General features: G+C 31.1%; 2 protein-coding genes across 2 annotated transcripts; both read left to right on the top strand.

Annotated features, from left to right (window-relative positions):
- Positions 1-803: 803 nt before the first annotated feature.
- Positions 804-1,475, top strand: LOC116767479 (lebocin-1/2-like). Its single transcript, XM_032657813.2, has one exon. The coding sequence runs from the start codon at positions 850-852 to the stop codon at positions 1,327-1,329; it is 480 nt and encodes a 159-aa protein (XP_032513704.2). The 5' UTR covers positions 804-849; the 3' UTR covers positions 1,330-1,475.
- Positions 1,476-11,507: 10,032 nt separating this feature from the next.
- On the top strand, positions 11,508-12,018 carry LOC116767687 (lebocin-1/2-like). The gene has a single exon (XM_032658132.2). The coding sequence runs from the start codon at positions 11,568-11,570 to the stop codon at positions 11,940-11,942; it is 375 nt and encodes a 124-aa protein (XP_032514023.2). The 5' UTR covers positions 11,508-11,567; the 3' UTR covers positions 11,943-12,018.
- Positions 12,019-13,972: the final 1,954 nt, after the last annotated feature.

Below are 13,972 nucleotides of genomic sequence, written 5' to 3'. Positions count from 1 at the left end.
TTGCTGAATTGTTTGCGGTAATTCAAATAAAAAATACAATGGTCCCCCCAAAAGCCTTGAGCTTACAAATATTTTATATTATCAAAAATATAATAAGGTAACATTACTGTCATTATAACAAAAACAATGTATACGCAGCGACCTCAAATACTGCGACGGTTATCTCTCACCACGACATATAATTGTAACCAAACTAATTTAAAAATATATACACAGCTATATAATATTCTCTAAAATCTGTTCTAACAATTTAATCAATGTAATGGGTTGGAACTTACTCGTCATACATCTGGTAATAGCAGATTGTAACTACTTTACGGGAAATCACCCTATCTTTGTAACAAATTATTAAATTACGATCCCATCTATCTCCCTTTGCGGTGTCATCGACCCTTCCTAAACAAAATGAACGTTCTATATATCACCTGCCCTCGAATACACCAGCGTTAGAGGTGACGATTAAATTAGTCTTTACCCAGGCTCTGATTAAATCATTTTCAAAACTGCCTATCCTTAAATTTTATGTGAGAAGTCTAACAAATTATTTATTTGATTTAAGTAGCAATTTATGTTTAGATTTGTTTTGTATCTTTTTTTTTTAATATTATTGTTAACCTGCAAAGCATTTATTGAGATCACGAAATAAAGGAAAGGTGAAGTCATCTTTGTGCGTATAAACACAAAACGATAAGAGTTCTTTACAGATAAAGTAAAGTCCCTTGTGTTACATTACAATATAAATATATATGATATTTACTCATGGTTCTTCCCAAACGCGGAGTATAAATTGTACAAATTTAATTATTTAATTCAAACACATTTATAGCGTTGTACTTACAAGACTTCAAAATGTATAAAAGTTTATTAACCATTATGTTGGTATTAGTGGCTGACTCTTTATGTCAGCGAATAATCTATCCAACATGGAGACCTCCTCCAAGACGTCCGGTCATCATCAGAACTGCTAGAAGTGTCAGTAACGATGAACCATTGTGGTTGTATAAAGGAGACGATGTCATTCGAGCCCCTGCATCTGGTGACCATCCTAACCTACCTTCGATCATTGATGACATTAAGCTGGACCCCGACAGAAGATACGCCAGAAGTGTTGACTCTCCAAGTGCCAAGCGCTCGGGTGGAAGCCATTCGCCTCCCAGCAGAAACCATGACACTGGACGGACTCATCCTGGATACAACCGAAGAAATACTAGAGATGTCTTGCCGTCTTTTCATCTGCCAAATCCCTACAAACCCCCTTTGTTCCGATCCCTTCCTGGGTGGTCGCGACCACGAACTCCAATATATGCATCTAGAAAAATCATTGCGTGAAATTTTGATTTGAAACGAGCATGACGACGTTTTCCTTTAATGTAGTAATTTATCATAGCTACGGAATATTAATTTAAGGTTTGTAAATAAACATTAGTATAATGGTGATATGTTGAATATAAGTGCTATCTTCAATTGAATATTTATATGATTAATTTTTTTTATCATGATGGATACAGTCCTGTGTTGAAAAATATGTTTAACGTAATATTTTTTTTCTGTAAACGTAACAATTGCTTAAAAAATATGTGTAAAAGACCTTAGAATTATTCAAATAAATGAAAAGATTATACCTTAATATTTTACCATATAATATTTAATAAAAAATATAATGAAAACAAATCATTAAAATCTTTATTTCTGAACGTGATTCATATTCGTTAGACAAATCAATTGAAGCTAGAAATATGTTGTGTATGTAGAGTTTTGAGTGTTCAATCACATCGGTAACCCACGATGGTCAACAACAACCACCGCAGTCGGTTAAAAGGCAAACTATTAAGCTTAGTGCTCCTGAAAAAAATAAGCTATATATTTTTAGAATATCTTTAATCGATTAAAAAATTGTGCACTTTTATATATATTCCTTAACCGCACATTGGTTCATATATAAGAAATCATTAATTTATTTATATGGTAAATGAAAATAATCATTAACGTATTTAAGTATGAAAACGTTTGAACACAATGTTCCTTTTCAAATTTTAAATCTGCATAACAATATGTGAATAACTTGGGATATTAATGTTTTCTTTTGTCACACAAAACACTTACCTCACCTATTAGAACTCATGCATATTTAAAACACGATAATTTTTATGAATACGTGCAAATAAATGACGTTATACTGAGAGTTAGGTGGCGAACATGTACAAAACTTCAATAAATTAGGGGACTTCTAATAATTATGGCTATTTAAATGTAAAATTTTCATTTTTACTTAAATTACCCAGGAAAAGTATGCAAGCCTTTGTTTTACTTAATACAACCCTCTTGCGTGATAACCTTGCGTGAGCAGTGTTGCACCTTACATAATCTAAGTCAATATACAAGCAAACTAGTTTTCTTTGTTTATTTCTACCAAGTTCAGTAACCCTAGACAGCATTCTAAAAGGGATGAAGCTTAGTATATATTATTATATACTTTATGCATGAATAAACAAATACGCTTTTTGATTATTGTGCTTTGTTCGTTCTCTGTACTTAAATCTAATGATCTAAAAAATATACTCGTACATCAACTTCAGTCATGCTTACCGATGTAGGTACCTACATAAATAAAAGTTGCCAGATCGGATTAGGTCGACCGACTGCTCGATTATTTCCCTATAGCATAAAAAAGTAAAAGAATTATAAAAATACATATATGTATGCAATTTTATCATCAAATATTTTTATAAAATAAATAGACATCACTACTCAATTATTAATTAAAAAAATTAAACCCTCAAATCTGAATAAATGCTTACACTATTTGAATGGTAGTTTAAATTCTTTATCACAAACAAGCAATCTTCGACCTTACCTTTTACCTTGTTATTTTATCACAGATAAAAAAACCGCTGAAATACGTAACATTTAACCAAGTATTACAAATTCGTTGAGATAGTGACATACACGTTAACGTTATTATTCAACTCATATTGGATTACTGTGAGCTCTTGATTGCAGGAATCAACGCTACGCTGCAGATATCTGTATATGCATTTACTAAAGTTAGCAAGTGTAGCTTACAGAAGGATTTCTAGTGAAAGGTAAAGTAGGAAACAAGTCGTTTTTATGCTAGATTTAAAATTTAAATCTACTGTTTCATAATTTACCTATCAAAACTTATGTGGTAACGTTTTTAAATTTAATAATTTTTATAGTTAAGTTTGTTTAATGTTTAATTATTAACTGTAGGTCCTTTTAATTATAGAATAAATTTATAAATAGTATAATTAATTCCTCTTATAACATTCGTGTTTGACAAGATAATATTATCGGTATCTTTTTAAAAAGTTTGCGTCGCTAACCTATACACGAACCCTTGGAAAAATTCTCGCATCTCTAGAAATTTATAAAAGAAAAAATTAAGCTATAGTAGGTATTTAAGTTGTATATTTTTTTAGGCGAAAGGTGGCAAACGAGCAGCCGGGCTACTTGATGGGTAGTAGGCACCGTCGCCCATGAACACCTGCTACTTAAGAGATGTTGCGGATGCGTTGCCAACGTTGGTTGTTGAGGAAAGATGTAAGGGTGGGAATAGGGAGAGGGCAGGAAAGGGTGAGAACAGGGAATGGGCAGCCGGTTCTCTCCCGCATCGGCTTCGCGCCGATTTTCTGTGAGTGGTTGGTATTTTCCCGGTCGAGCCAGCCTATGTTCGAGTTGTAGTAACTTGACCACAGCTGGGTTCTGCCACTTTAAAAATAATATCATTTAGCAAAACGGCATTGATTTTATAGAAAATTATTTTATATTAAATTAATATTGAACTCCTCACATCATTACTTTGTTTTATTAATAATTTCACTCTCAATACGAAGCTATCAATTTAGTTCACATTTGTAACACGTATTTTATGTTCTTGTACCGCACAAAGTTGAAATTAAAAACTCAATGAACTGCATATTGTGGCTCAGACTCCGTTGGCGATTAAAGCCAAAAATAATTCACACGGTTTGTTCTCGGCATTTTCCATTTGCAATTCAAAAACGACCGGACCGACTCTCACAGTGATCATTTTGTTCTGCCCTGTTTCAATTTACAATGCCAACATAACGCAAACGTAGAAAAGTATAGTTGAAAAGTATACAATTAATACCAATCTTTTAACCAGAAATTTTAAGCTGCTTTGAAATTTAAATATCATTTATAAATTTATTTACTTACTTATTATATGTTAGCATGATATTTAAATTCTATATTCAGTTAAATTCTATAATTGATTGTAATCGAAAGAAATATTATATTGTAAATGTTTTAACCGTATATGTAAGCAATATTACATATGCAGGTGTTCATTTAGGTATGTTAATCAAAATGTAACTAATGCTGAAATAATATGAGAAAATCGATAACAAAAATCACACAACTAATTGAGTACACCTATTAAATCAATTTGTTTCTTTTTTCGCTAAAATTTCTAAGTATAATCATTTATTTTTTTATATAATTGAGAACAATTCTATAACTATACCAGTAGTATAAAAATATGTTTTTGTATACGAATTAAATATTATCTTTCATTGCCATTTTCATATCTTACGGACTGACTGCCACTCTTAAACATTTTTTTACAGTCACTCGATATATTTTTTGTATATATGTATAGTATACTTAAATAGACTAGCTGTAATTCGTACATGTCTTCGTCGGATGTATGCCACAATTTCATATTATATTGAAGTAAGTATACGTATAAATTTCTACGTTACGTGCTGAATAAGAACCGGATGCCCTAAGAACTCTCCCACTTCTATCCCTAAATCACATTTAATCGTATGAATAGATGGTTGTCTCGCTATCTTTAGATGGTCTGTCTGCACCTTCGTCACATTTTAAACATGAAATAAAATAGTTTTAACGTTTTGCAAAATGACCTTTTCACATTTTAAAAGTAATATTTATTTCATTGAAGTTTCAGCTAACTCTATGACATTTTCACACGCTAAAAGTTTTCACGAAGTTATTTGAAATTAATTTTCCTATTTCAATTTATTATACAGATTTATATTAAAACAGTTGTCGATTTCGTATAATGAAAAACCTATTAATTTTGCAAATGTTACACAATACCTATCTGTTTTATTTCACTTTTCGGCTAAATCGATTTTGATTATATTTTTTAAATATGAAATTGCGATCTCGGAAAAAAGTACTTTTACACAATTGAAATTTTCACTCACAGAACCATAAACAACAGTTACAAAATATTTTTAATAAGATCATATTATTACAAAAATCTAGATAATATAGTTAGAAAGAATACTCGTAGATGCGATAAAATAAAAAAATACTAATATCGAAGAATCATATATTCATGACAAAATTGTTTCTGTTTTTCCATACAAAATAACAGTTCCCAATATAAGTTGAAATTGATAACATATTAGAGTTAAAACTACCTTAAAAAAATCTAAACTGAAGTAACGCTTGATAAGGTTTGTTTATAATTTCATATCATATTTGAATTATTGTATGTATTGCTATTATTTTTATATGACTATATTATTTCAGAATGTTTCTTTTTTATATTTTGTGATAGAGACATAAGGTCAATAGGCATTTTTTTACTTTAGGGAAGCGATTTATTAATTTTTTCCTACCAAAGGGCGAAGTCCGAGTTGTATGTGGGACTCCACGAGATAGGCCGGGAACTGCCCACTAAACGTCAACGGTATCCATTATTTAGTGACTTTTAGTGAACTCCGGTAGGACAAAGTTCTGTCACGTACTGTATAAGACGGTCTATTATAGGAAACTAGTTGTGGAAGAGCAATTAACACAACTCGAATTGTAATCACTTCGACGATCAAGCTGAATACCCATGAATAGTTGTTAAATTGACTATTACGTGTATGGAACATTAGATACAATTACTTCTATGAACATGTGCATTGATTGATATCTGAACAGTTTTAATTTACCTGTCTTATATTTCAACCATAACAGACAGAAAAATATAAGATAGTTATCATTGACAGCTAAAACGATTACACATTTGAAAACAAACGAATTAACTCTAATAATAATAAATAAGATAACCTCTGGTATCAAGGTTGACTTTGTTAAGATTAAATTCAGACATGTTCCAACGTGATTACTGATATCTTATTAATTAACTAGCCATCGCATAAAACTGTTATATCATAGATAGTACAAAATAGAAAATGAGTAATTACAAAAATATTTAGAAATGTCTTATAAAAGGACTTTTCTCATTGGTTGATATGTATAATTTCGTTGTTTGTTAAAATTTTTAAGGGTTTATTAATTTTCATATTAATCACCTATTTATTTCTGGCACAGAAAGACTTTAACATTCCGTCCAAAATTGCCGTAAGATTTTATTAAATTGGTGCCGCAGTTCCGTAGTCATTTTATATGTTTGGAGTGATCCCCTGAATAAAATGACAAGGGTCACTAAGTCATTCATGTTTTGTTATCATTAATTAAACGCTGGCGATACTCTAATTTTGCTTAGAGATTTATTTATAATTGATTTACATTCATTGTTTAACAATCAAGATAGAAGGGTTCTTCCCCAATAATGTAAAGCCCCTTATAGCCTTGCTAAAATGTAATTCATCTACGGTTTTCTCAAGATTAGGTTTAAATTATGAGATGTCAATTATAACAGGTTAGTGTTAAGTAGCTTAGTCTAACATAATGTACAAAATTTTAATAACATTCATATTAGTATTAGTGGCTGACTCTTTATGTAAGCGAATAATCTATCCAACATGGAGACCTCCTCCAAGACGACCGGTCATCATCAGAACTGCTAGAGATGTCAGTAATGATGAACCATTGTGGTTGTATAAAGGAGACGATGTCATTCGAGCCCCTGCATCTGGTGACCATCCTATCCTACCTTCGATCATTGATGACATTAAGCTGGACCCCGACAGAAGATACGCCAGAAGTGCCGACTCTCCAAGTTCAACTTTTTAAGTAATAACGACTAACTATTTAACAAAATATGCATTGTTGGTAAAAAAAATGAAAACAAATAAAAAGAAAGTGCCTCAAATTTACGACAGTGATCAAACATAATTTAACATCCTACATAATAACACTGTTTCCTGTATTCCTAGAAAACAAATATTCCAAAAAAAAGAAATTCACGTTAAAATAAATTCGCTGGCCTTTTCATCGATTAACGTAACAAAATATATTTATTTCACGTAATAGAACGCAGTTTTTATTAAAGTTAAAATTTATTGATAGAACTTAAATACAATTATTAAATATCTTCTTAACGGTTGTTTTCAGTATACAAACATTTTAAAAAAATGTAACTGAATTAACACATTTTATTATTGTAAACGCACATGAAATTATTGATGCCTATATAGGAATAATAGAAAAATAAAGACTCAATATCTAATTTTTACTAACGCATGTAATAGACAAGTGAAGGTTTTAATCAGACAATATCACAAATATCACGTCAATAACAAAGATAAGAGGATCACAGACAGTGACCTTTACTCATTATAATAATGCATAAAGGTCAATCTTAACTTTCCACTACTATATATAAAAGGATTTTGTGTAATAATCTTCATCTATCTTAGAGTTAAGACGTGAAAATGAATAAATTATTGTGTCTGGTTATACTTACAATTGCAAATTTCTGCAAAATTTCAAGTGCTAACGATGAAACTGAGAAATATAATCCTGTTTTGATGGTTCATCATTATGAGCAACCAAAAAAACAAGCTACTGCAAATGTTGAAATTCAAGAAAATCTAAGACCTTTGGAACGTGTATTTCAAAGTGTCAAAAGTTTGGAAGAACTAAAGAATTATGAGGTAGACTACAGAAGTCGGAGAAGTTTAAAGTCGGCTGAAAGTCATGAAGATAGCTTTCGCCCTCGCCGGTATGTTAAAAAAGAAGCTGCAAGTCATCAGGCATCCTTTGAAAATATAAACAGTGAAGAACTACCCCGCCCAGGACGTTTTCACAGGAGTTTGAAAAGTGCAGAGGAAGTATTCAGTCATGAAGTAGGATACCGAAGTCCGAGAAGCCTAAAATCGGCGGAAACTCATGAAAATCACCCCCGCACTCGGCGGTATATGAAAAAAGCAGCTGCAAGTCATCAGGCATCCTTTGAAAATATTAACAGTGAAGAACTACCCCGCCCAGGACGTTTTCACAGGAGTTTGAAAAGTGCAGAGGAAGTATTCAGTCATGAAGTAGGATACAGAAGTCCGAGAAGTCTAAAATCGGCAGAAAGTCACGAAAGTCACCCCCGCAGTCGCCGATATACTAAAAAAGAAGCTGCAAGTCATCAGGCATCCTTTGAAAATATTAATAGTGAAGAACTACCACGCCCAGGACTTGTCTACTGAGATATTAAACGCTCCAAAAATACAAAGAAACTAATCAATAGCGTAAAGAGTTATTAATTTCTTAAGCATAGTTGTATCAGAATAAAATCAAATAATAAAATGTTTTCATCACTATCTGTCGGTAAATTATGAGTAGTAATTACTCAAATATGAGAAAATAAAACAGATAAAAACAACAAACTATTAGTCTTTCACTATTAGATTTCAGGTATTCCCTTCAACTCGTTAACTTTATATCTTACCTCTTGCTAACTCTCCTACAGTCTCTAAATATATTTCTTGCTTATCCTGAATTTTTAAGATAACTGGCTGGTCCATATCGACCAGACTAAAGGTAATCTACTAATATGGCCTTGAGTCAAAGAGAATCTGCCGCAGACTCGGGTGTCGTATTTGATTATTTGTCGAATAAAATGTATTCATGCACCCCGGGTTTGTTTTCGTCACATAAACTGTATCGGGCTAGTCTTAATCTCGTTTTGTAAGTGATGGAACTCTTTTTTTATTTTATTTCCTTTCCTATAAAGATCACCTTTTACGAAGTCCCAAATAGTATGGTGTTTAAGTATTTATTAAGTATATTGTACAATATAATATGTTTTTTCCTCGTGGTTTTACCCAGTGATTTAAAAATATTTTTCTATCAAGCGAATGACGACTTACATTGAAATCGGTATTGAAGAAAATATACGCTAGAAAATTTAAGCTATTTTAGATGCATTTCTGTTTGTGCACATTTTGACTCGTGCAATTGACAAATCGTTTACCTGAAGTAAAATTGAATTTACTTTTTGGTTTTAAGCACAAAAGGAAAAAAAACACTTTGAAGATGTTTAGTGAATGGGTATTTAATAGATTAATAACTTTAAATATATTTTCAAGTAGAATAAGTGAATAAAATAAACTAAATAAGCTTTAAATAACAGACCAAAGTTAAATATAAATACATACATTTGCACTTCAAAAGATTTTCGTTAGATCTATTGCAACCAAAAAGTATGCTTTCAAGTGACTGTTATACTATGTGATAAGAAAATATATTGCTGATGAAATAAGATAAAATCTCTTTTCTCGTATCAGACGCTTTACTTTATAAATAAAAAAACTTAAATGAATATAATTTTCCACATCATCGAGAGCATGCGAATTAAAGGACACTTAAAATTATAAATAGTCCATAAGGACTTAACTAGGTTGTTACTTTTTGTGTCAACAAGCGCCAGTGCCCAGAGTCGCCTTAATTACGGGCAAGTACGTGAGTGCCTGGAGTTGTCGAGATAATTAAAGGAAATCCCCGCTAGTACTCGTTCCTGCAACACAACTGGTGCAGTATAGTTATGCCATTATAGGTTTCGTTGGTTGGTCATGTACTTTCTGGAGGTTGTGACCCGTGCCCCATTTGTTATAAATTAAATAGTAGGCATTTAAATATACATATGATAGATACCATATTATAAATATATAGACTAAAATAAAGAATATATAACATTTCATATTAATTAATTTAATATATATGTAACAAACATATAATATAAAACAAGAGAACTGGGACGGAAAACTAGATTCACTAATTCAACGCGATAAAATCTTACAATCTTATCGAGCACTTCTTTTGCAAATAGAATGCTTGCAGCTTCAAGATGTTATCACTAGACAGAAGTTGTTTTATTATAATAACAGATAACTTAAACTAAGTAGATTTTTTGTTTATTACAATATAATTTAGGAGTTTCTTAAGTTGTGTTATATTTTTATATTTATGTAGAACTATTAGAGTGAGTAGTTTATTGATATAATTTCAACAAAAAAATATATATTGATATGAAAACAAATAAGTTATATATGAAGCTAAATCGCAATAGTCGCTCAAAGTCACGTGTTTTTTAACAAAATATTTTGTTGACTACACTTTTAAAAAACCGTAAGCAGTTAACAAAAAAAAAACAAGTTGAAAAAAAAATCTCAATGAGGTGAATGCTGTTTTAAATTCCGTCTGCATCGTTAAAGCAAAAATAAATTCAAATGGTTGGTTCACAGCATTTTCCATTTGCGATTCCAAAACGAGCGAAACCCTTCACTGTTAGCATTTTGCTGTGTTCTACTTCCATACACAACTTCTCTGTGGGTTTGTTTTAACTTGAAGAAACATAGTAGATATTAAGGCAAACGGAGAACATAGAATTATAAAAAACAAACCTCTTTTAATCGAGAAAACTAAAAATAAACACATTTGTTATTTAAAAGATATGAAAGATTTATTATTATTAAACATCTGTGAATATCAGCGTTAAATAAATATAATGTTTATAATATAAAGTGTGCATTTGTTTGCCTTTTTGTGATAACTAACTCATACTGTCCTAGATACCACGAATATAACACAAACAACCATCGGATCGCCAGGTATTTACAGTATTATTTATATTATTTAAAGCGAATATTTCCTTATATTTTTAATGTCTCCATAATATGGAAATCCTATGCCGTAAATAATTTTATGATATTATTTTTATTGTTATGTTATTCATTGAAAACCACATTAATGTAACCGTTCAAACTTAGGGATTTAATTTCAAAGTTTTGTTCGTTTCGAAACTAATATTATTATAAAGTTGCGAGTAACAAAACCCAACGACAATCTCACTTGATGAGAGTTTTCGCTGCAGCGAAACAATTTTAACAGAATAAAATGCGTTTCATTTTATTTCTTATATTATGAAATAATAGACATAATACTAAAACAATTTCTTTACAAACTGTAAACAAAAAGTATACAAAGAACGTTTATAAAGCAAAAATAACTAAAAGATCTATCAGAATATCGGGACTTGAAGTCAAATATTATTTACTATTACATCTAAATTTAAGTAAGGTTTATATATGTGTATGTGTGTGTTTTTTTTTTGTTTACCAAATTTTGAGTTAAATAAATTGAACTCAAAAATTCACATTACAATACTTACATTTTATTAATATAAGGTGAATCATTTACCAGAACGTGACGTTATCGATATTAATAATGATTCAATAACAAGAAAGTTCTTCACTGATAAAGTAAAGTCCCTCACGCTTCTTGTAATGCATAATATTTACTTATGATTTTTTTTCCTCGAGTATAAAATGGACGAGGCTAAACTATACTGAGCAGTCTCAAACAGTTTGCGCTAAGAAACTAACAATATGCATAAACTTGTATTAACCATTATGTTGGTATTAGTGGCTGACTCTTTATGTCAGCGAATAATCTATCCAACATGGAGACCTCCTCCAAGACGACCGGTCATCATCAGAACTGCTAGAAGTGTCAGTAACGATGAACCATTGTGGTTGTATAAAGGAGACGATGTCATTCGAGCCCCTGCATCTGGTGACCATCCTAACCTACCTTCGATCATTGATGACATTAAGCTGGACCCCAACAGAAGATACGCCAGAAGTGTCGACTCTCCAAGTGCCAAGCGCTCGGGTGGAAGCCATTCGTCTCCCAGCAGAAACCATGACACTGGACGGACTCATCCTGGATACAACCGGAGAAACGCCAGAGATGTTTATTAATTTTATTATTTAATAATTAAAGTGTAATCGCTGTTTTAACTAATATTTTATAAAAATATATAACAATTTCAAAGAATCTTTACAACTATTTAAGTGAATCTTATTTCTACATATCTTAATTAGAAAGAAATTTTACAGAACAGATTTTTATTTTTATTTTTTTTTTAGGCTTTTTTCCATATGTCTGTACATTTAACATATAAGTGGAGGTATATGTGAAAAAAATTTAAGTTGACTTAAAAAAAAATTGTATGGTATTATTTGTTAAGATGAAATCTTGAAAACTGGCATTTAAACTTGATCATTCCAGTATGAAAGTATGGTAATTTGAAGTATTGTGAACCTCTTATCTGTCTATCTTAATCTGTTACAAAATTCTAAACAAGTCACTATGGAGATCAGGTGGTATAATTGCAAAACTTTTCAAACTCGGAACGAAAATAAGAACGGAATTTTCAACATAAAAAAAAATCATTAAAAATATACGGTTGGTTTGAGAAATCGCCTTGTATAAGGCCTTCAAAAATATATTTTACTATAAATTTCATATATTATTATGTTCTTTATAATATACAAGCTTTTCTTAAACTTTAGGATATGATTGTAATTTTTTTTTAAATCTTAAATTGGAGACACGACTCATTTTTGAAAAAATATTAATATAAATTCAAAATTGTGTCGAAATAAAAAATATGATATCGATGATGAAGAAAATTATGTTGGCTTTGTATCCCGTTTTTCGAAAACACTTTTAGGCTTTTTTAAATCAAAATTTCATTGTAAAAACTGATTTATACTCCTAAAGTTTGGATTGTCAGAACTCCTCAACAAACTCAGCTGTTGAAGGTTTCCGGTGCAACTTTCTGGGTCAAAATAAAACTTTTTATTTATTACTTTTATCTACAATTGAACTTTTATATTGAATTTAACAAATAAAATCAGAATTAAATCTTTTACAAAAATCATATTTCTTAACTCTCATTTGCTTAAGGTCATTAGTATATTTTACAATTAATTTATCAATTACAAAAAAAAAATTAAGTATTTATATAAAATTTTAAATAACAATAATTTAAATAACAATCATGCAACAATATTTAACCAAATTTGAATACAGCATCAATTATTAACTTGCATCAGATAAACTGTTTTCGGCTATAGAACAACAGCAAATTTTAGGCTTGCCAGACTCTAAAACGGATGTTGCCGCAGCTTCATTCATGTCGTATCAGACTCTCTGATGAGATCAAAAATATTTTGTCCTACTTCATGAAGCTTTGGAATATGAAACGAAACCTCTCAGCATTCCATGGATTCATGGATTGCGGGCGCCAGGTCTATCGCGATGCAGGGAGAGGAGCTTCAACTATGCCTGGGACTTGCGACCCAGGTGTAGGTATAAGGGGCCCCTATCTAACGTTCGTTAAACGCTCACCTGCATCGGTCTAGCTCCTCTCTCTGCCTAACCACATTTGAAACGAACTTACTAGGGCTGCCTTCAACGCACGTTCCAAGAATGAACTGATGTTTTAGTAAGTTGTAGAGAGATTTAGCTGTTATACCTCTCGCTCCTACTTCTACCGCTACAAATTTACAACAAACCTATTCTTAGTGAGCTCGTTTGTGAGCTCGTAATACTTGTTGACCTTGATAGAATGGTCTTTGGGGATGTTAGTTCCCCAAGGAACCGTGAGCTCTATTAGCACAACGCGCTTTAAAATTCGCGAATATAAAAATATGTCCTGTCTGGATACTGACGCAAAAATATCTTCTGGGACTTTATATTGCTTCTCATACGTATCCATCATTATATTCCAAGTATATTTATATCATCCATTCATAGTATTTATGACTTTCTGAGGTCATCATTTATTTCTGAAATTCTATTTCTATTGTTAAAGTCACGTTCGGTGCTTACCATGCTCAAGATACACACACTGCACTCAATCAATGTATAAAAAATCAGGTTAAACAACTATTAGTAGACTTTAGTAGAAAATTATTTAGTTTTGTTTCCTGCGAATTCATTT

This window comes from Danaus plexippus, assembly GCF_018135715.1.
Source record: "Danaus plexippus chromosome 9 unlocalized genomic scaffold, MEX_DaPlex mxdp_24, whole genome shotgun sequence".
Taxonomy (NCBI): Eukaryota; Metazoa; Arthropoda; class Insecta; order Lepidoptera; family Nymphalidae; genus Danaus; species Danaus plexippus.
This window is presented reverse-complemented; position numbering and strand designations above follow the sequence as displayed.

Coding starts and splice junctions, on each gene's coding strand:
- LOC116767687 (XM_032658132.2), top strand. CDS start 11,568: ATGCATAAACTTGTATTAACCATTATGTTGGTATTAGTGGCTGACTCT.
- LOC116767479 (XM_032657813.2), top strand. CDS start 850: ATGTATAAAAGTTTATTAACCATTATGTTGGTATTAGTGGCTGACTCT.